This window comes from Heliangelus exortis, chromosome 15 (assembly GCF_036169615.1).
Source record: "Heliangelus exortis chromosome 15, bHelExo1.hap1, whole genome shotgun sequence".
NCBI classification, from domain to species: Eukaryota; Metazoa; Chordata; class Aves; order Apodiformes; family Trochilidae; genus Heliangelus; species Heliangelus exortis.
This window is the reverse complement of record NC_092436.1, coordinates 1,485,188-1,505,069: the sequence shown is the minus strand read 5'-3', so window position 1 is coordinate 1,505,069 and position 19,882 is coordinate 1,485,188. Positions and strand designations below refer to the sequence as shown.

At 43.4% G+C, this 19,882-nt stretch overlaps 3 protein-coding genes and 1 long non-coding RNA gene across 11 annotated transcripts in view; 1 reads left to right on the top strand and 3 right to left on the bottom strand.

Moving 5' to 3' along the window:
- FNIP1 (folliculin interacting protein 1) overlaps positions 1 to 519 on the bottom strand; it is a 64,749-nt gene extending 64,230 nt beyond the window's left edge. For 2 of the 3 annotated variants that reach the window (XM_071758319.1, XM_071758321.1), the window contains exon 1: positions 302 to 518. In XM_071758319.1, the coding sequence (XP_071614420.1) occupies positions 302 to 390 (89 nt within the window). In that variant the 5' untranslated portion in view covers positions 391 to 518. Of the gene's footprint in view, positions 1 to 301 lie in introns of all 3 variants that reach the window. The other variant, XR_011728798.1, reaches the window with a different exon arrangement.
- An 86-nt stretch (positions 520 to 605) lies between these two features.
- LOC139802817 (uncharacterized) lies at positions 606 to 15,819 on the top strand. Its single transcript, XR_011728799.1, has 6 exons — positions 606 to 823; positions 1,697 to 1,759; positions 2,166 to 2,279; positions 3,012 to 3,072; positions 14,212 to 14,345; positions 15,477 to 15,819. It is a non-coding gene; the product is annotated as an uncharacterized lncRNA (long non-coding RNA).
- Positions 4,288 to 13,272, bottom strand: MEIKIN (meiotic kinetochore factor). Of its 2 annotated transcripts, XM_071758328.1 has the most exons (13): positions 12,977 to 13,272; positions 12,408 to 12,495; positions 12,127 to 12,205; positions 11,362 to 11,422; positions 10,625 to 10,759; positions 10,064 to 10,183; positions 9,857 to 9,896; positions 8,637 to 8,698; positions 7,799 to 7,893; positions 7,321 to 7,470; positions 6,886 to 6,966; positions 5,662 to 5,785; positions 4,288 to 4,515 (listed from the first exon to the last, which is right to left on the bottom strand). In XM_071758328.1, exons 1-13 carry the CDS (start codon positions 13,137 to 13,139, stop codon positions 4,469 to 4,471), a joined length of 1,245 nt encoding a protein of 414 aa, XP_071614429.1. In that variant the 5' UTR covers positions 13,140 to 13,272; the 3' UTR covers positions 4,288 to 4,468. The 2 variants fall into 2 exon arrangements, with proteins under 2 accessions (XP_071614429.1, XP_071614430.1); XM_071758329.1 differs by lacking the exon at positions 6,886 to 6,966.
- Positions 14,335 to 19,882, bottom strand: part of ACSL6 (acyl-CoA synthetase long chain family member 6) — a 49,993-nt gene continuing 44,445 nt past the window's right edge. For all 5 annotated transcript variants that reach the window (XM_071758323.1, XM_071758324.1, XM_071758322.1 and 2 more), the window contains exon 21: positions 14,335 to 18,692. In XM_071758323.1, the coding sequence (XP_071614424.1) occupies positions 18,552 to 18,692 (141 nt within the window). In that variant the 3' untranslated portion in view covers positions 14,335 to 18,551. The remainder of the gene's footprint in view (positions 18,693 to 19,882) is intronic.

The window sequence follows — 19,882 nt, the reverse complement described above, 5'->3', positions numbered from 1 at the left end:
CCACGACCCGGCCCTGGGGAGAAGCAGCCGTGAGGGGAGGCAGCGCGGCGGCCCCAACGTGGCGGCCCCAGGGGGTAAGGGGGAGGAACTCTTGCCCAGCGCCCGCCTTGAGGGGCCCGGGCCGGGGCACCTCAGAGACCGCGGGGCTCGGGAGGGACCCCGGGCGGCTGAGGAGGAAAGAGGCTGAGAAGGAAGGAGGCTGCGCACCCCCCCCTGCCTTCTCGGCCGAAGCAGAGCGGGTTGCAGGGAACTCGGCGGCGAAGTTTGGGTGAGGGGAGGAGAGCGGCCCCGTGGCGCTTACCTGAAGACACAATCGTCCCTGGCGTCCCTGGCCGGAGAGATGAGCCCGTGCTTTTTGTTGAAGAGCTTCTGGAAGAGGGTGGGCGGCATCTTGGGACGACGACGACGCTGCCGCCGTCGCCGCTGAGGCGTTGGGCTCCGCGCAGCCCCGTCCCTTGGCCGCGGTTAGTTCTGCCCGCCCGACTCCATTCGGTGTCACAGTCATATGACAGACATTAGTCACCCGCCGCTGCCAGCCGGGGCGGAGCGAGGGGCGGGATGCGGGGCGGGGTGCGGGATATGCGGGGCGGGAGGGAGCCGGGGCCGCCTCCGAGCGGGATGAGGGGAGCAGCAGCGCCGGGGGCTCGGCCATCACCCCCCACAAGCCCGGGGGTGTGAGGGGAGAACCCGCCTCTTCCTCACGGCTCCCTGAGGGGCCCCGGGTAGGGGAAGGGCCGAGGCGTTTCCCCCCGGGGCTGCGATAAAGCCCCCCCCGGTTTGTTTGCTTCCTCAGAAGGAAGGCGAAGACAGAAGCAACAGAGAGGTAAAAAGAGGCCAAGGTCTGGGCATCAAACCCAAAATCTGCCCCTCAAACCCGAGATCTGCCCCTCATACCCGAGATCTGCCCCTCAAACCCGAGATCTGCCCCTCATACCCGAGATCTGCCCCTCATACCCGAGATCTGCCCCTCAAACCCCTTCTTGTTGCTTCATGCTGCACCCTTCACAAATTTTTTTCACCCCTTTCCCCTTTTTTTCCCTCCCCTGCTCCTGCATGGATTCTCTCACAGCAGCAATAGAACCAATACCAGAATCTACTACAATTTAGAACCCTTAGGGTTAAAATCTATGAGGGGGAGAAAGTGTTTCTGGATGCAAAGGAAGCCAGTGGTGCAAAAAAAAAAAAAAACCAAACAAAAAAAAACCCCAAAACACATCCATCTGCAAAATACTATTTGGGACAAGCAGCAGGAGAGTCCAAAACAAATATATAAGAAAAAAAAAAAAGTGAGAGATACTATAAAGTCAAAAGAATCTGTGTATTTTTGCAAAACTCTTTATTAGTAGATATTTTGTTGAAAGGGAAACACTGGTTACAGTTAACAATCTCCTATGTCTCTCTGTTCAGATACAACACTACTATAAAGTTTAATTAAGGACTGACAGAACTGACTCATCTGCTCTCCCTAGAAAATGAAATTAAACTAAACCAGTGTATGATGCAAGATTAAATCAAACAGATTATTTTTTAAAGGAGTAGTTTAGTGCATGTGTAACATATCCATGTAAAGATTCCTCACAATAGGCCATCTGTAAGAACTTTTTCATTTCCTAGAAGATAACCCTAACAGAAAATAGGAATGTTTTGATGCATCTTCTCTTTTGATGCATCTTCTCCTCTTTGTTCTGTCTGCAAGGTACACGTGCCTGCCACAGATTGAGGTGCCCTGATCTTTATGTGAAAGCCTCCTAACTTCAGGGTGAGCATGTAAATAGAGTCTCAAATGTATAAAGCCCACAGCAAACACAAGGAAGTAATATTTTGGCCAGGATATACAACTCAGTTCTCAGCAGTTTCACAATTTCCAGTGCTGTGGATTTAGCTAATCTCAAGTGCATTCAAGCTGACAGAGTCCCTTTGAAAGTAAGTGTTAACTTGCTCCAAAACTCCTAAATTAAAAAGTGATTCAGATCAGCTTGATTGACATACTTTAATCAAGGGAGCAGAGGAGGAAGAACGAGAGAAAAAGGGATAAATAAAAGCTTAATCCCCCATTTTCCTATACAAAGCTCCCTGTAGGCAATTTTACCTATCCAAAAAAATGGGAATTTCAACTCAATTCAGTACATGTTGCCTTGGACCCCAAACTGCTCTTTTCTCTTTAGAGATTAAGCCAAACCAGAAGCATCTGCATGTACTGTCTACTACTCCAACAGCAAGTGCAAGAGGCAAGCATCTTCCATCATCTCCAAGCTCTAAGTCTGAGAAGCACTCTTCAGGTAAGAAAAATAACCCAACAGTGTTAATGAAAACCCTCTTGGAGATGTATGTACAAGACATTTAATAACATGAGTCTGCAATGCACAACCCCCCAGTGATAAAAGTTTTATTGAGGTTCTTCCATGGGAACTCTGAGCAGTTCTGTCCCAGCCACGAAGACTTCATCATGTCAGGGATGTGACACTGAACAGATTCTTCTCCTGAATCCCTGCACAAATAAGCTTTCCTCTACAACCCATTAACTGCCTGTGACCCATAACCTTTATCCACTAATAAGGAAGAGGCAGTTTTCACTCTGAATGAAATTTCATGTGGTCATTCTGCAGCTTAAAACCAAAACAGGGGGAAAATGCCGTCCCTTTGAGAAAAGCAGAACAAGAGGAGATTGTTGCAGCCTCAAAACGAGGAATATTTCCTTCCCTGGGGCAGAGAGCTGGTCTGGTAATTAATTATGCTTTCTCCAAGAGTCAGACAAAAGATGAAAATAGGAAGCAGGGCTTTCATAACTGAAGGGAAGGACAAGAGAGAGTGTGGTTCATATTTCTGTCCTCCTATGTAGCTTCATCACCTCAAGAGAAAAAGCACCTGGCAATTTTCAGGCTGCTACAACCAACTCCACAGTTACTCACCAAATTTTCTCCTCTTGTACTCTCCAGTTAGTTTGTCAGTATTGGTCTGCTTCTTGTACAAAATTGCAAAATGGTTTGAGGAAAATCCATGCTTTTTCCTAGGACTCCTAGAACACCCAGATACCTTTCTGACTGAACAACCATCACAATCACAACTTACTAGGTAAGGAACTTTGAATTTTGGCTTAAAGCTACATCAAGGAGCTCACCTCTGTCTCCTAGGGGCTCTAGATTCTTGCATAATTACCTGTATTTGCAAGAACAAGGATATTGATAATTAAAAGCACAGCCAAGAGGACTCCAAGAAGTTGCCAGGAGAAATCACTTTACTCAAGTTTAAAGGAAAAATAACTTGGTGACATTATTTTTAACCTGGAACCATATAATATGTTTATACATACATATATACTAGACTAACCAAGCATTTATTTGCACTTCCTTCTACCCTAGAGCAATGTGAGAAGGTTCAGGGGCTCAACTTTCAGCAGCATTTTCAAAAGTAGTCAAACTAATTAAAAGTTGTGGATTTTATACATCTCCTGAATGTGCTCTTTTTTGGAAATACAGAGCTCTCTTCCAGGGCATGAATATTCTGCATGATAATAGTGACAAACAAACTCAGACTTGAAGAGGTCTGGAAAGCCATACTATCATTTTAAACCCCTGCAAAACTTCCTGTATGGTTACAAGTGTGAGTAAGGGGTGTTGTAGTTAGAACAAACCACTTTATCCCACAGTGAATGCAAGTGGAGAAAAACTGTGCTCTTGTCAAGCTGAAAAACAACACTTAAGGATTAATAACCACAAACCAAACTGGAAGCACTGGGAATCTAACTTACATACCCCATAGTGTGAGCAGTAACCTCAAAATCCAGAATGCCAACATCCAGCTCTTGGGACAGTTCTGCTATTAAAGATTTTTTTTTTTTTTTCCACCCTTCTATCCAGGTGAGGCACAGAGTTCCTCTGCACAAGGCTGAAGCCATGAGGAGAAACAGGGACTGAGAGAGATGACACCATAAAATGAGTGAAATACAGCAGAACACACCAAGTCCTGTACCTCCACAGTACCCAAGGGGTCAGGTAGTTTAATGGCAGCATGCTACTGACTTCTGAGAGCACAGGAATGCTTCACATACCCATTTTCTGGATGTGCAGACACCTTTCTAAGCAGTGTTAGCACTTCTTAACCCAAGCAGAGATCCCACCTTTAGCTGCTAACAGAGAAATCCAGAAACCTCAGCACAACAAGAGCAGAAAATAATTCCATGAACACACCATGGTCAGCTGTTCCTGAGTCAGACTTTTTGACCATCAGTATGAACTGAAGAACCATCTTTATGAAGTCTCAACAGAACAATGCCAGGTAAGATCCAGCTGCTTGTACAAAATAATTTAATATGAAGTACTTGAGTAAATACTCACAAGCTTAATGAAAAATATTTTACTAATTTTCAAACAATGCATTTGTCAAAAAAATACAACCATCAAGTACTGGGTAGTGGTTCTGTCTGATCTCCCTGCCACAGCAGCAAGACTCTTATTTCTTCTCTTGACTCTCACTTGTGTTTACAGCAGATGCAGCTTTTGCTACTCGTAATAACATCTGGGGAAAAAATGGGAAGTTAAATACTATCAGTAAAGTGGCACTTCTCAAATGTAAGAGAAAGCTCTTTGAGCTGACAAGCTGTTCAGATGCTCAGATTTCTATGCTGTATTTTTTTTTTTGAGGAATCTGAATTGCTTGTAAGCCCAGGTGCTGAGTGTATGTACACTCCAAATACAAAAGAGCATCATCAGAAAGACTCCTTGAGCAGAGGAGAAGACATCCAGTATAAAAAAAAAAACCACTAGACTCCTCTAGAAAAGCAGAAACAAGCCCAAACTTTTGTTCTGACAAGACCACTTGCTGATTTCTGAGATCCACCTGCCTCCCACGTAGAACCTATGTTCTTTATTACCACAGCTCTCTTGGGCACAACTTCACATCCTCATCACCCTTCTTCTTTGATCTGTACAGAAGCATCAGGTGATTGTTATCCACACACACTTAAAAGGACTTCCCAGCATTCTACATGCTCTATGGACTCAACCAGTAATAAAATAAAATATCCAGACCTAGGAGACTGCAGTTCCACTGAAAATTTGTGTATATCCAATATTTTTGAAAGCTTTTAACTATGTGTTCCATTAGAACAGCACAAATCGGCAAGAGAACTTGGAGAAAACTTGCAGACCTTGCCTGTACAGAACTATTTTAAACTCAGGAAGACACATGCCATCCAGTGGCACCCTGAGGAACTTCAAGAGAGATGGGAAAGGGAGGGGAACTTATCTCTGTGGCAGTGGTGAGAGTTTTGTTCACATTTTTCATTTCCTAGATTTTTGGCACACAGAAATGAGGCAAGCAGCTTCCCCTGTGCTAAGGGGCTCAGGCGAAAAGAACAAAAACCTTTAGATAGAAACTGAATCTTCAAAGAAAAACACACCCTGCTACTTGGAACTACTTTCAAGGGGAAAAAAAAAAAACCAAAAAACAGAGGCTGAAGAGCTGAGCAAGAGACAAATCAGCCCCAGGGCTGGAAGCTGAAGTCAGCCCAATTCCCCCTAGAAATAAGGCACAGGAAAATAATTTACTGAACAAGCTGGTGACTTTCCTAGGGAGTTTCATAGCAGCAGTGAAGCTCCAAGTTGTGTTCAGGAGTAGTGTGAAGAGGTGCAGGTATTCCCAGAGTTCCCCACATTCCATTACCTTCAGGCACTCCTTCAGGGAAAGGGAAATTCCTTCTCTTCACTGGATTTTGGCGAGGCCTGGAAGTCCTCCTGCCTGGAGAGGTTCTGACAATGGAGCAGATCTCTCTTCTCCTGTACAGAGGCTGGAAAGATTAATGAAGTTTCACTCAAGTATTTCCACTGAATGTTCTTCTAGGGAAATCTGATTTCAAGGGATGTCATTAGAAAACATTTAAGGTTACTTGTCTACACTTAATATGCTATCAAAAAGGGTGATGGAAAACTTTTCTTCAGTTGTTTGTAATAGTGTAAGGTTTATCTACATATTACATTACCTACTAGTATGCCAAAACCAGATTGAAAAGACTTTTAAAATTAGAACCTGAAAAATATAATTTCTGAACTTTTGAGAAGTAATTTCTTTCTCTGTGCTCAGAGATGCAGGAACAATTTCTTCTGAATTTACATGTGGAGCTGTGGTACTCAGGAACAGGTCTTCCCCAGGTGAGGCTTTGCACACTACTGGTGACAAGCTGAGCTACAGCTCCATCAAACCACAAAACATGCAGCAATAACTGTCCAAATAAATAACAAAAGAATTCCAATTGGCCAACACTTGCTGGCTCATGGAAAAGGTGTTCTCTGGTTCAAAATTATGAATTAGGACTCAAATCATTCTCATCCTCCCAACAAAATCCTGATGTTTTCTATTGATTAACCTAGCACCCACAAACTCAAAATATGCCTGCAACAATATTTTGAGTTCTACAACACCAGGAAAGCCCAGTACACTTTCCTGCCAAATAATCTGGTGCAAAATTAAGGAGGTTTTCAATTTGAAGTTTTGCTTTTTATAAAAAATTGTTCAGTTTGCTGGTTCAGTGGGGTGCTGTGGCAAGAAAGGTGACAGAGATGTCACCTCTGTTCCTGCAGAGAGAAGTGGTACTACTGCATTACCTTTCCTGACAAGGAATTCAAACTGCCCTTTAAATACCAAGTGTGTTTGTACCAAAGTTGTGATGCAAGTAAGGTTATTAGGTGCTGTTTTTACACCAGAGGATGTTGTACAATTACAAACCAGACACCTAGAGGTTTTGTTGCAGTTTCCTAGCTGTTCACCTGACTGAATTTAAAATGTGATTTGTTAAGCAATTTGTATTGCAGAGTAAATACAGCAAGAAGTGGACTGTGCCATGAAGAACAATTTGTTTGGTTTTTGAAAAGGATCAGGATAGACACTCACATCTAGCTCTGCAGGCTGAGCATAACCAGAATTTCTTCCAGCTTTATTTTCCTCCATGATCAGCATGGTAGAACTTGTTGGCTGAACAAAAGCAGAATTCAGTGTCCATTTCCAATTCTTTGCTGGTTCTTGTTAGTCTTACAGTATTCCCCTAGCACCCAATTCTACAGGTAATAATTCCATTTAGAATTACTGATAGTTCTTAGGGTTTAACAACTGAATCCCTGTCCTTCTCCCTTTTTCAGTCTTATGCTTTTCAAAATTAAAGAACCAGTTTATTATACTGCACATTTCAGGTCCCCCTTTCCAACTAGGGGATAAAACACATCCTACCACTTCTCATATTTACTCCTATCTTCTGGCAGGTTGCAAAACTCTCATTTTAACCCCATTTAGCCCCTTTGCTCAGCAGCAGGGCACAGGGGGAATACTCACCACAGCATCTGTCCTTCTGAATGGCAGCACCTCTGCTGTCAACTTGGCTGGTTTGGCTGAAGTGTTTCCTGGAGCATCACACTGAAGGAATGAAGGACCTTCTGAAGGATTACATCTTTTTTCTTTTCCTTTAGTAACTTGATTGTCATGCTGAAGGGTGAAACAGTTCCATTCTAGGTTATTAAATGCCTCTGTAAACATGGAGAGGATAAACAAACAGTCCCACTGCCACACCTGAGCTCTGCCCAACTCACTGGGTACCCTTGGCAGAGTCAGTCTGAAAAACAAGGAGCTCACAAGGGGCACCCATGACTCCTGCTGCTCTCCAGAGGTACAGGCAAGCTACACCTTCACTCTGCCCTTATCTACAGGTACCCCCTGCAAGGGAACCACCACACTTCTAGGTGAAGCTTTCCACCTGTACAAAGGAGCAAGTCACCTGTGTTACAACCTGGCTGATTTATTAAGGATCTTTCACCTTTCTCTCCGGTCCTAAGGGTGAAGAACAGCTCATACCAGTTTTTAGGGCTGGACTTCTCTCTCTTGCAGCTGTAATTTTACAGACTTTTTTCCCTGTGATAAATTTCCAACAGATTAATTAGCTTTGAGACAAAAGACCACAGCTCCTCTCCAACCCACGCCTTACAGCATGATTTTTTTGGTCAAAGCCACCCATGTAAACACCCTTCCTCCCTTCCATGTAATCCTCATCTCCCTCTCCCTTTCCTGGAGGAAACAAGGGTGCTTATTAATCTTCTCCTCACCTCCCTATTTACTGCCAGACACACATCATGTGGGAGCAGAGGAATTGCATAATCACAGCAGCCTTTGCTAGTGGCAACTTCTGCTGCTATTACAGTCCAAATTAAGCAGGGGAAAATTATGTGGTACCTGGGCCACAGCCAGGATTTCATCAGTCACAGTTCAGAACTGTAGTTACACCAGGGACTCCCAGTAGCATTGGGAAGCTGATACAAACTGAGTCCCAAGTAAGGATGACACAAACAGTTCTGTCCCTGGATAAATTCAGAGAAATGGTCATTTTTACTGAGCAGCACAGGTGATTGAACAAAAATGCAGGGTTTGGTGTTTGGTTTTTTTTTTTTTTTTTTTGTTCTTCCAACACATTAATTATAGAACCAAGTATTTACAGGGAAAATTTTTAGCTCACATTTTCCCTTCTAGCCACAAATGAACTTAACCTGTGTCAGAAGGTTGGTGACCCAATAGAAGCCCAGTCCTAACACTCTGCCATCATTTGAGTAGAATATTCTGTTGCCTCACAACCAGTACAAGTGCTTCAGGTCATATTTTACCTGCCAGAGTAACTGAAACACTTAATGCTGAGGATCTGTCTTTGCAATCTGCTGGCCTCTTTCTAGGAGAAGAAGAAAAGAATGAACAGCTATTCTGAATGGATGTTCATGTTCAAAAAAGAAACCAAAACCAAAGCAATGTGTAAGGAAATCATAGCAAAATACAGACTGAAAAAGGATAAAGAGGATTTTTAAAAATAGTATTACTGAGTTACTTCATCACACTTCACAGCTACTTGATAGTTTAATCATCAAGTCACAGAGCTTAATCTGAAGATACTTGCAGTTTAAGACCCACAGAAGACAATTACTAAAGTACTCAGTTAAATTACTAAGTTAATGAGAAAATTCCCCCTGAATTGCATAGAGATCTGCAAGACTGGCAGCAGAAGGGTTAAAAGGAAGGCTACTGCTCCTAGAAAACCCCTCCTGTTATTCAGATTTTTTTGTCAGGACCTGAAGGTGGCACTGTGACAAGGCCAAGTACAAAAGATGCAAGAAAAACACTGCATTCTGATCAAACCACAGCACAGACTTGTCAACAGAAGACCTGGCACCCTGATAACAGGAGGGTGGCAAGAAAATTGCAGCAGATCAGACACACCACTCCACTTGCTGGTGAACATGTATTCCCACTAAAAAAAAACTGACAATAGGCAAAAACCTAGCTCAAGATTTAAGAAGGCTGAAGAAAGCAAGATTATGAAGCAGAGGAGTGCCCTGTAATAGCTGATGACTTAAAAAAACAAAAAAAACACAACAAAAAAACAAACTAACCATAAAAGATGTGCCCAGAACTTGGCTTTGTCCTGGACCAGAACAGAACACCAGAACCTGACTGTAGGTTCTCCTCATACTCCAGACTGCACAGGAATCTCTATCCTGGACACACACATCTTGCTGCCTGAAATTTGTCAGGAAGTGCAACTGGATAAAAGCAATTTATTTAGGGATTCTGTCAATAAATGCCCTCTCTCCCTTTCCATGAAATCCTTCACTGAATTTTCTTATATATTGGTATCTCAACAGCTGGAAGACCAAAAAAGTCTGGAAGGCAAACTCTTACCTGACTTAATTCACCAATTTCAAAGTTAGTGAGGACACAGGGAGCTGAAACTCAACAGAACTGTTTGCAGAACCCAGAGGCTCACTCACACTGGCGTCTCTTCTAAATATCATTTCAAAAAGAAAAAACTGAACCCTTAAGTGCAGCAAATTACCTCCCAGTGAGCTGGTCTTGAAAACCATCCCGCACAGGTTCTAAAAAACATAACAATTAAACTTTAGAAGAAAGAGCTAGCAGACAGGCAGAAGTTCCCTATTATGCAGGCATGCCTTAAATTAAATTATCTTTACATATTTTACACAGGTTCCTTGCACTGAATTTGTTTATGCATATATTCCTAATTATCATAAAAAAGAATTACCTAATATTGCTGAAAGATCTGAGAGGGGTGGTATCTTATCTATGGCCATTGCTTTGCTGGAGTCTAGGAGAGTAGAGTTCTTGTATTCTCTGGGGTCCTCAGAGCAAAAATTAGGGCTTTCTGGACATAAAAGACAAAAATGCAAGATTCTGTGCTGAAATTCATTAAGTTATGAAATTGGTGACCAAGCTGAAAGCCATCACATTTGCAAGGCAGGAACTTTAAAGCCAAGTGAAAGCACTGTCTTGGCTCAGAAAGCCACAGAAAAGTTTAGGAGGAATTTGACTCAAAGCAGATTTGCTGGTGGTGCCCAACAAACATCTTGTGCCACCAGGAAATACTTGAAATTGCTGGAATATTTCAAATTACACCAGGACCTGACTGACACTGGACTGGAGGAGCAAACACACAGAGCCCAAGTTAAGCACAAGTGGGCTCAGAAAAATATCTGAGCTGATGAGGCACACCAAGAGGAGCCACTGCTCTTCCTACTGCAGATCCTCCTCCCACATTTTCTACATCAAGTGAAGCTCAAAACAACCAAGAAAAGGTCAGACTCACCCGAATCCTCAACTCTGAATGTTTCAGGGGAGGAACAACTGTCACTGTCACCCAGGTTATAATCTGCAGTTGAATCTCCATCCAAACACTCCAGGAGAAAGGTTGAAACACCTGTGGGCAGAGTCATCCCTGTACCTATAAAAAGAGGAACAACAAAAACTACTTTGTACTACCTTGTACAAACCATCAGGATTTCCTTATTTAAGTTTCACTCCTGTGATGAGCTAAATATTTTCAAATCAGCACCTTACACCAGTTCATAACAGAATTACACAAAAACCAAGGGCCATCCTGAGGCCAAATTTACACTACTTTAAAAAATTTACAGAAATTTACAATACTTCTGCTAGCAGAAGTATTTGAAAAATTCAGCCTTTGATAAGGTAACTCTGAGGCAGGTTTGTCTGCAGAAGGACCAAGGATTTTGACACAAGGTTTTAAAAATGCAGGCTGGAGCAGACAACTTGTTGTGTCCATGAGAAAAGGAAGATGCTGTGGTTCTCAAGAGGCCTCAGGTCCTGCTCCTGCATCCCACCCCTGGGAACCACTCAGACACTGCAGAAATGCAGCCAGGGGTCTCAAAACCTTGACTTCCTAAATAATGGAGTCAGAACCATTGCAAGAACAGCTCACCAGAACCTTTTATAGCAATATATTTGTACAATTAAATTCATGTTTAGTTTTAGACAGACACAAAAAGTCTTTCTAGCAATAGAATGTATGGCCATGATACTCACTTGAAGTCATTTCAGCATTTTTCAAGTTTTCTTTACTTTCAGGGTTGATTATCAGGGATTCCTAAAAGCAAACAACCAACACAAGCAACTTGAGAAAGCTGGATGGAGACAAAAAAATGCAATTAAATGTATTCTTACATTAGCAGATGTTCAGAAACTTATTGACTGGAACTTTATCACTTAAACTCAATATTCACAGTGTAATTTGCAGTGTTTTCATGGTTGGGGTGGTTGGTTTTTTTGGTTTGGTTTGGTTTTTTTCCACACACCATTAACAAATCTGCAATCTGACTTCTGGCTTCAAAATTCATAATAAATACCCAATCATTAGATCCTAAAATCTTTGCTGGATGAGGCTCTGAGTGACAGCAGGCTGACTTCTACTGAGGTTATGCATAAGACAGCAGTAGAATAATGACTTCTACTATCTTTCAATTTTTATTATATTTAATATAATATTTAATTTTCATTTTAAATTTAGTTTTTTTATTTTAAAAGCAAGAAACTTTCCACAATCACACTCTAGTGAGATATCTCCCACAGAACACCATTGCTACTCCCTTCCCTGATGAAGGAGAATCAGTATTGATGTTTTCTCAACAATTTTTGTTCCAGACAAAGACACAGAAAGCTGTCACCAAACTACAGTCTGAAAAAGGTCTGGGTGCACACACAATGTGGGAAATTCTACCTGATTAGAAGACTTTAATGTGCCACATTTATTTGATTTACCCTCCATAGGTTACAAGCAGGCAGCATTCTCACCTTGGGCAGTAGAGAGCTTTCTTCTATTTTCTCTTCATTTTTTTCCAAGATTGTTGCTTCTTTAACATTTACTTGATTGCTGCAGTTGAAGAACAGAGCAAAACTCAATACACAGAGGCAGCACAACAACTACAAAATGTCTTTATGAAATACCAATAAATAAATAGTCTGGCACACACCAGTTTACTGAGAATTCTCCAAGAGACATCCATGCAGGTAAAAAAAATACCAATCACTTTTTTAGTGTTAGTAAAGGTGTATTTGAGTGAGTTCTAACAAACCTTGGGTCAGATGAAGGGCTCACACCCCCGACTTCAACGTTTTCTGTAATTTTCTGTAGGGTTTTCACTCGGGATTTGCCCTTCAGGCCTAGGGAAGAACAAATACTTGTTTCAGTGATTTTAGTTTAATCCTTAGAACCCACATCACCATTTCTAACAGGTCACACTTTCAGCTCTTCCCCCTCTCCCACACCCCTACCAACTCCCCACACCATTATCCCCAACACCCTAAAGCCTGAATCCACTTCTTTTCCCCCAAAGCTTTTATTTTCGGTGACCGGGGGGGACACAATGCCCATAGAACCGGGGGCCGGGCGGCTCAGAGGACTCTCCCAACATTTTCCGACCGCTATCGCTATAAAAAAAACCCTTTTCCTGGATGGTTGACTTCACCCAAACCGCTCCACACCCCTCCCGCCCACAGCAACACCCGCACAGCAACACCCGCACAGCAACACCCGCACAGCAACACCCGCACAGCCCCCACACCTCACAGCCTCCACCCCGCCGCGCCCTCCCCCAGCCCGGCCCGGTTCGGTTCGGTCCTGTGGCAGAACCCCAGCGCTTACCGCCGGGCAGGGGGCGGCTGAGCCCCCCAAAGAGCCGCTTTCGGCAGGTCTGGACCCCCCCGGTTCTGCTGGGCGGAGCGGCCGCCTCAGGCAGCGGGGACGCGCGGTGCCTCTTCCGCGGGGCCCCAGCGCCCCAAGCCCGCTGCCCGCGGCTCCGCTCCATCTCGGGCACCTCCTTCCTCCTCCTAACGCCGGAGGAGGCAGATTGAGGGGTTCGGTTCGGGTAAAGCCCAACAACCGAGCCCCCCTAACCCCCCTTCCCTTTAAACCCCCGTAACCGCCACCCCCGGGTCAGCGCCTCCCGCCCGCATGCGCGGCGGCTCCCGGGGCCGCTACGGGCAAGGAAAGAAGGGGGGGGGTGGTGTTGCCCTCCCTGGAATTTGGGTTTTTCCACGAGAGTCGCGTTTTTTTCCTCAGGAGGATGGGCTGAGGAGTTTGGGTTATTGATGGACGGGGGTAAATTAATGTTTAAAGGACGGGTGTGGCCCTGGAGGAGCGGGATGGGGAGGGATGGGTGAGGAGCGGTCCCCGGGGTGAGGAGCCCCGGGAGGGGATGCTCTGAGCACCAGGGTGGGTGTTCCCTTCCAAACCAACCAACAACCCACCTCCTGATCCCAAATCCAGGTGTTTCTACCGCCCAGGAAGGGTTCCCAGGGGTGTACAGGGTGAATCCAGGTGTTTTTACCACCCCCAGGGGTGTACGGGTGCTGCGGGTTCCTTCCTCCCGCTGGTTTTGGCAAATAAATGAGCGTTTATAACACCAAATTACCAAAATTGTGCCCGGTGAAATCCTTTTATTCATCAGAGCTCACCTCTCATTCCCTTCCAGAGCCAGGGAGTCTCATTGCTTCCTTAACATGAAAAAAGTGGAGGTGGTTCCTCCGGATTTCCAAGTGAAGGGAGAGAGATGCAAGTGCACACAGAAACTGGAATTAGACTGATTGTTTTAAACTTTATTACAGTTTTTAGACAAATGGTCTGAAAAATACTATGCATTCCCAATTGTCAATTCATATTAAACAAGCTTATGCATTTGGTTATATTATTATTATTATTATTATTATTATTGGCTTGAAATAAAAAATTCAACCATTACAGAAAGACTGCTGCGTCTTCAGAGAACTTTGCAACAATTTTTTTCATGGAAGATTGCTAAAATCAACCTCAAAAGCTCCAATATTCCTTTGGCTGTTATTTCATTTTACTTTTTTAAATTTTTTTTACAATATGTTTAGTGCAGGCACCCACTCTGAACGACTTCATTCTGACTGTGGAGAGAGAGAGTGCTGGAGGGACAATGGATTTTAGAAAAGAACTTTTATTGTGTTGTCAGTCCACAAGAAAAACCTTATGAGCAGTTTTGTGAAATGTGAGTTTTTAATTCTTTACAAAAGTTTCCATCGATGACTTTTGATATACATGCTAATATACCAAAAAAAAAAAAAAAAAAAGGAAAAAAATCTTTAATTACAATTATTTTTCTTTTTTTTTTTTACACAAATGTATATGTTACATTTTAACCCCTTCGCTTTCAGTTGAAAACAGAAGAGGCAACACTTAGGAAAATGCCTCATTTCTTTGCTGCTTGCACTTCACTAAAATACAAAACAAAAAGCTGAAAGGAAGGGCTTAAAGGGGCTCGAGATGCTTCAGAAAACATTTTATTTGGGAACAATTCCAGGGATCTAAAACTGACTAAAAGCATCCAGATTTCTCCAAAAGGAAAAGCCTCAGCTTCACCATTTGACAACAGAATTGATGGTGCAGAAACCAATCTGTGCAAAATACCTGCAGAATTTTACTTCCCAGATGAAACAAGGATCTAATTCTGCTTTTTTCCCCCACAGACAAACCCCAAGTGAGCTGAAGGTACAAAAAAGTGCTCGGATAGAATTGCCTCTAAATAAAATGCTTTTCCAAATTTTCTGTAAGGCATCAAGAGGTCCTTAAGTAATTTGATACCATGCAAAAATAGTATATTCTTTCCCATTTTACATTCATCTAGTAGCAGTTTATTTACATATAGATCACCAGTTTGTGCTTATAACACATGGAAAAGAAAGAAAGAAAAAAAATCTACAGTTAATTTGTATCATTCCAGAAGATTAAGTCAGATTATTTTCTCTTCTATGCAAGAATTTCATATTCATGGCAAAAATTAAACTGGATTTGATGATGCTGATAATATAGACTCACTAACAATGAGGACAGCTTGCAAAATAGTACTTTTTATCAGTAAAGAACTCACTGTCTCTTTCTCACCTGCTGTGGATCAACCATTTCAACCTGCAAATGTGCCTTTCAGGCCAGAACAAAGCTGTGAGTTTCCTGCTGACACAGGGTTAAGACTCTCTGCTGTGGTTTCTTTCACACTTGTGTGTGTCTTGGACCATTTCTGGGGCAGAACACTGTGCAACACACTGAGCAAAGAACATACAACATCCATAACGAAGCAATATTCCTGGAAAAAAAAAAGAATTTTATTCTGGTTTTTTTACAGATGAGCACAGGAGACGGTCTTCCAGTGATTTTGCAGACGTAGCACCAGGCCCTGGAAGAACCTCCCAGATTTAAAATGTCCCAGAAGAGTGTCCCTCAGCCTGCAGCATCAACTTTTCCATGGCCTTCCAGAGGTTTGTTTTTTTTTCCTTGCTAGCAGAAAGCTCCCCAGGTGACAACAGTCACTTAAAAACCACTCATCCTGAAGCCCTGGGGAGCAGAGCCCTTTGCAGAGAAGGGGAACTTGCATTGCCACTGATGCAACAGCTCTTTTCATGATTAACATCAGAAATTCATTTTGTAATGAAGGTATCTCACAGAAAAATTAAACTGGTTACTGGGCAGCCCTGGGTTTGTTTGTGGATTTTTTTTTCCCTTGGTGATCACAAGGAACATTTCAGGAAGCTGGGTGCCAAATAAATTCTCTTGGAATTTGAAGATGTTTGTGCCTAGCTCACACATTAGGCACTTTTTAGGTTCTTTTTAAAATTTCAATCTCTTACAACATTGTTATATTTGCAGTGAGACCTGCAGAGGAAAATCTGATTACAGAAGGGAGTATTAATGAGAGCTTTTAGTTTATTTCTACAGCTTTTCACAGGCTGTGAAATTATTCACGCTTCTGGTCTCACACCACAATTTCTCCCAAATTTTCCATCATCTTCATATGGCCAAGTCTGTATTATTTTTTTTTTTTTCTTTTTTGGTGTTCATATCTCTGGCACTTTGCATCAAATGCCAAAAGATACATTATTTAGCATTACACAGGTAACATTCAAGCCACAAATAAACTCACGCTGGGATCTTTTATGCTTTTACAGAGGTGCAGGTGTCTAAAAGTCTGGTAAACTGAAGTAATCTTAGGAGAAAACCAAATTAAATTCACATGGCAGAAAAAAGATCCGTGGAAAAAAATGGCTTATGTTATTTTTTTTTTCATTTCTTTTAAAAGTCTGTTGCATTAAACCAGGCAGGAGATTGCATGGACTGATTCTGCCTGGCTTTGAAGCCCGCTGTGACTGTCCTCTGGCTGACCCAGAATGAGGCTCCCCCAAGATGAAAATCCTTTGTGACTTGACCTAAAGAGCCAGATTTCCTGCAGGAATTCCTGCAGACACAGACTCCCCAGGGATGCTGTTGCTGTGTAGGTTGGTGGAGAAGGAATGTGCAGTCCCATGGGATGGCAGCAGAGGGATTGCTCCCTCGCTTCGGGCACTGGAGTCGGATGAGGTGCGGGAAGGGAATCGGCCAAACCCTTCCCCGTTTGCTCAATCCAATTGCTGTGTTCTTCGTGTGAGTGGTGCTGTTCACTGATACAGTTTCTTTTGTACCCTTTTGTCCTGAAATGACTGCAATCAGCCAGTCTTTGGGGAAGGCTAACTCATTAATTCCGTTTTGAGGCATGCAGTGGGATTGCGGAGGGGAGAGATGAGTTAGCTTAAAAATGTCAACTTTTGCCTTCAAGAGTCTGCAGTGGATTCCAGTTTAAGAGAGAAAAATAAGTGTGCTTTCACTGTCCTAGCAAAGATCTAGCAGGCACAGCTCCATGCTAGTACACACTGGTGCAACAAAGAGCAGCTATTAAAATACAGATAGATATTTAGGACCCTGTTTAGCAGAAGGAAGCCAGTGACAGTCCCAGTATTCCAGCGACTCGACGTGACAGTTTTCTCACTGTTTTCTACCGTGCTTTGTATCAGGAGAGAGCTCCAGAGCCTGTTCCTGTTCCACGTGGGATTTGTCCCCTTTCTGATGGCTGCAGCTGGTTGTGAAGCCTCAGGTTTCATCCAGACTCCTTGGCTTTTCCATTCCCGAGAGGCCGCTGGAAGTGATGATGCTGGGAAGGGAGCTTCCAGACATCTGGATGCAGAGGTGTTTTCTCAGCAGGCTTCTCTGCAACCATCTCCAGTGCCACCTGGCAACAGCACTGCCTCTCCCAGCCTTTCACCCAACCCCACGGGCTTTCTGGAGCAGCAATTCTTCCCCTTGGAAGCAGCCAGCTGAAGGATTCCTGACGGATTCCCTCCACAGGCTGGCCTTTCTCCCAGCCCAACTTGCTTTGCTAAGCCCTGGCCATCCACAATCCCAGCTTGGACACCTCGTGCTCCATTTCCTCAGCTCTGTCCCCAAAAGGGAGTTAGTCCAGCTGGGTTAGGGGGTATTAGCAGCATGTCAAGGAATAAATTAGGGACCGGGAGCGCGTGGATTAAAGGTGAACTCCCAGAGAGCCAGTGATGCTTTCACAGCCTCCTCACTTGGAGGAGTTCAGATGTCCAGGAGTGGACTGGGCTGAAGAAAGCCCTCATGTAAAACCAGCATGCCATGGGGAAAGGGAGTTGGGATGGAAAGGAAAGAGAGGGAATTCCATCCTATCTCTTCCCGACCTCTCCGGGGAATCCCAAGGTCTTATTAATCCCTTAGGTGTAATATAATAATAATAATAGAACTAACAAGAAGGAATATCAGGAGATTCCTTCCTGCTTCTATTCTGGTTTTTAGTCTGTTTGGTTTTTTTTAATGATTAAATCCAATCAAGGTATTTGTGTCCTGGAGAATATAAAAACTATCACTTAATATATAAACCAATATCCAGCTGGGAGTGTCAGCTCAGGGAAAACCCTTTCACCATCAATCACTGATTGTTTGAGGTAGACCACATTACTGAATTATCAACAGCTTTAGTTTCTAATGTGTTAGGTTATATACAATCAAATGTCAACAGACATACCTGAAGTTTTCCCTATTTTCATTAGAACTGCTTGTAGTTATTATTAATAAGGTCAGTTCCCATAATTTAGTTGGTCATAGATTGACAGGTCTGTCTATTTTGTGGCCATTTAGCAGACTTCTGAGCAGTACCCTACTGTGTACATAGAGTAAAAAATAAACTGTATCACACCTGATGGACAGAAAGAAGGAAAATTATGGTTAGTGGTGAAATCCTAGAACAATGCAAGGCTCAGATGTAAGATTCAGAGGCTTATCCATTTCAGCTGTGTCATTCTGGCTCTGTACTTTTGAGTATTATTCTAATATTGCTACGAAGTCCATTATTCAGAACATTCTTCCCGTGGTTTCAGATGGAGATGCTTGAATAGAGCTCTTCTATTTGTTTTTTGAAGTAATCTCTTAGTTCTGGCCTCTTGGCCTTTAGTGTTGGTGTCAACAAACCATTCTGTACTGAGAACATGTCAGAGTGGATGTAAATGGCCTTGACCTAAAATAAAAAAGGGATATATTTATAGCAAAAAAACCCCTACAGGCATCACAATAACTTCCTACACCTCTGTTATCTCCTTCTGTCACCTCTGCCTGTGCCTGCAGCCCAGGGGACCCTTCTGCCAGATCCCCAGGATTTTCCTCTCCTGCCCAAGTTTCCCAAGGTGCCACTAAATCCTCCACCATCCCTCAACCATTCATTCCCTGAGGATGAGAGGGAAACCTGAGAGGATGTGCACAGAAACCTGTTTTTTGGGATGAAGCCCAAACATAGCAAGGCAGAGGGCAAGGGACCCTGATGTCACCCTATGTGGTGCTGTAACTGCAGAGCTTCACACCCTTGGAAAGGCTGGGGAAGGGAGGGAAAGGGGCAGGGAGTCAGGGTAAGAAAAATCACCTTAACCAAACTGCAAAAGAAAATAAGCACCACTACTTGAGTCTTCCCAAATTATCACCAAGCTTTGGAGGCACTGGAAGAGGCTTGGAGAGAGAGGCCACGTGATGGTCGTCATTAAAGCAGAACTGATGGTGTGTTCCTAGGTAATTAAAATGATATAAAATCATTCATCCTGGGCAAATGGGGGTTTTCCAAGGCTGCCCTTGTTGGTGGGGCTGTCTGAGCACCACAGGGAGCCTGGCAGCACAGATGGGAGGGAGCTTTTCCTTCCTGTGCAGTTCTGGGAGTGCTGGTGAGGGAGAAAGCAGAAAACTGCTGTGTGACTGCTCAGAGTCCACAGATTTAAGACTAAATTCTCCAGCCATCTGCTGCTTTTGTGATTTCCCCCAACCAGACTGGTCTGCATTGATGTTAGACAAGGAGTTACAGGAATACAGACAGAGAATCAATTTTTAAATTCCCTGTGGATATGTGATGCATTTTTCCCCCCCCCTTAGCATTGTGGTGAATTCCTCCCCCATTGTCCTCCTTCCCAAAAATCAGTGTTCATGCTGTTAATTAATTAATGCTCCCCCTGCCTGCTGCCCTGCCTTTCAGAGCCTGCCCCATGGAAGCTGCTGGTGGAGCCAGAGTTGTCACTTCCACACCAGAGATCCCAGCTCAGGATACAGACAAGGAGTGGGATGCTCCAGGGTGGCTCCTCCATCCCCAGGGGGTGGTCCCAGTGGTCCCACATTTGCATTATCTGGCTCTAAGTTTGGTTTTAAGCTTCCATATTGCAACAGAAATGG

Bases quoted from the DNA above. Each gene is read 5' to 3' on its own strand.
- MEIKIN (XM_071758328.1), bottom strand. From the start codon at position 13,139: ATGGAGCGGAGCCGCGGGCAGCGGGCTTGGGGCGCTGGGGCCCCGCGG. The intron at 12,206-12,407 runs GTTTGTTAGAAC...CTTCAACTGCAG, and splicing joins AGCCCTTCATCTGACCCAAG to CAATCAAGTAAATGTTAAAG. The intron at 9,897-10,063 runs GTAATTCTTTTT...TATGTTTTTTAG, and splicing joins AGATCTTTCAGCAATATTAG to AACCTGTGCGGGATGGTTTT.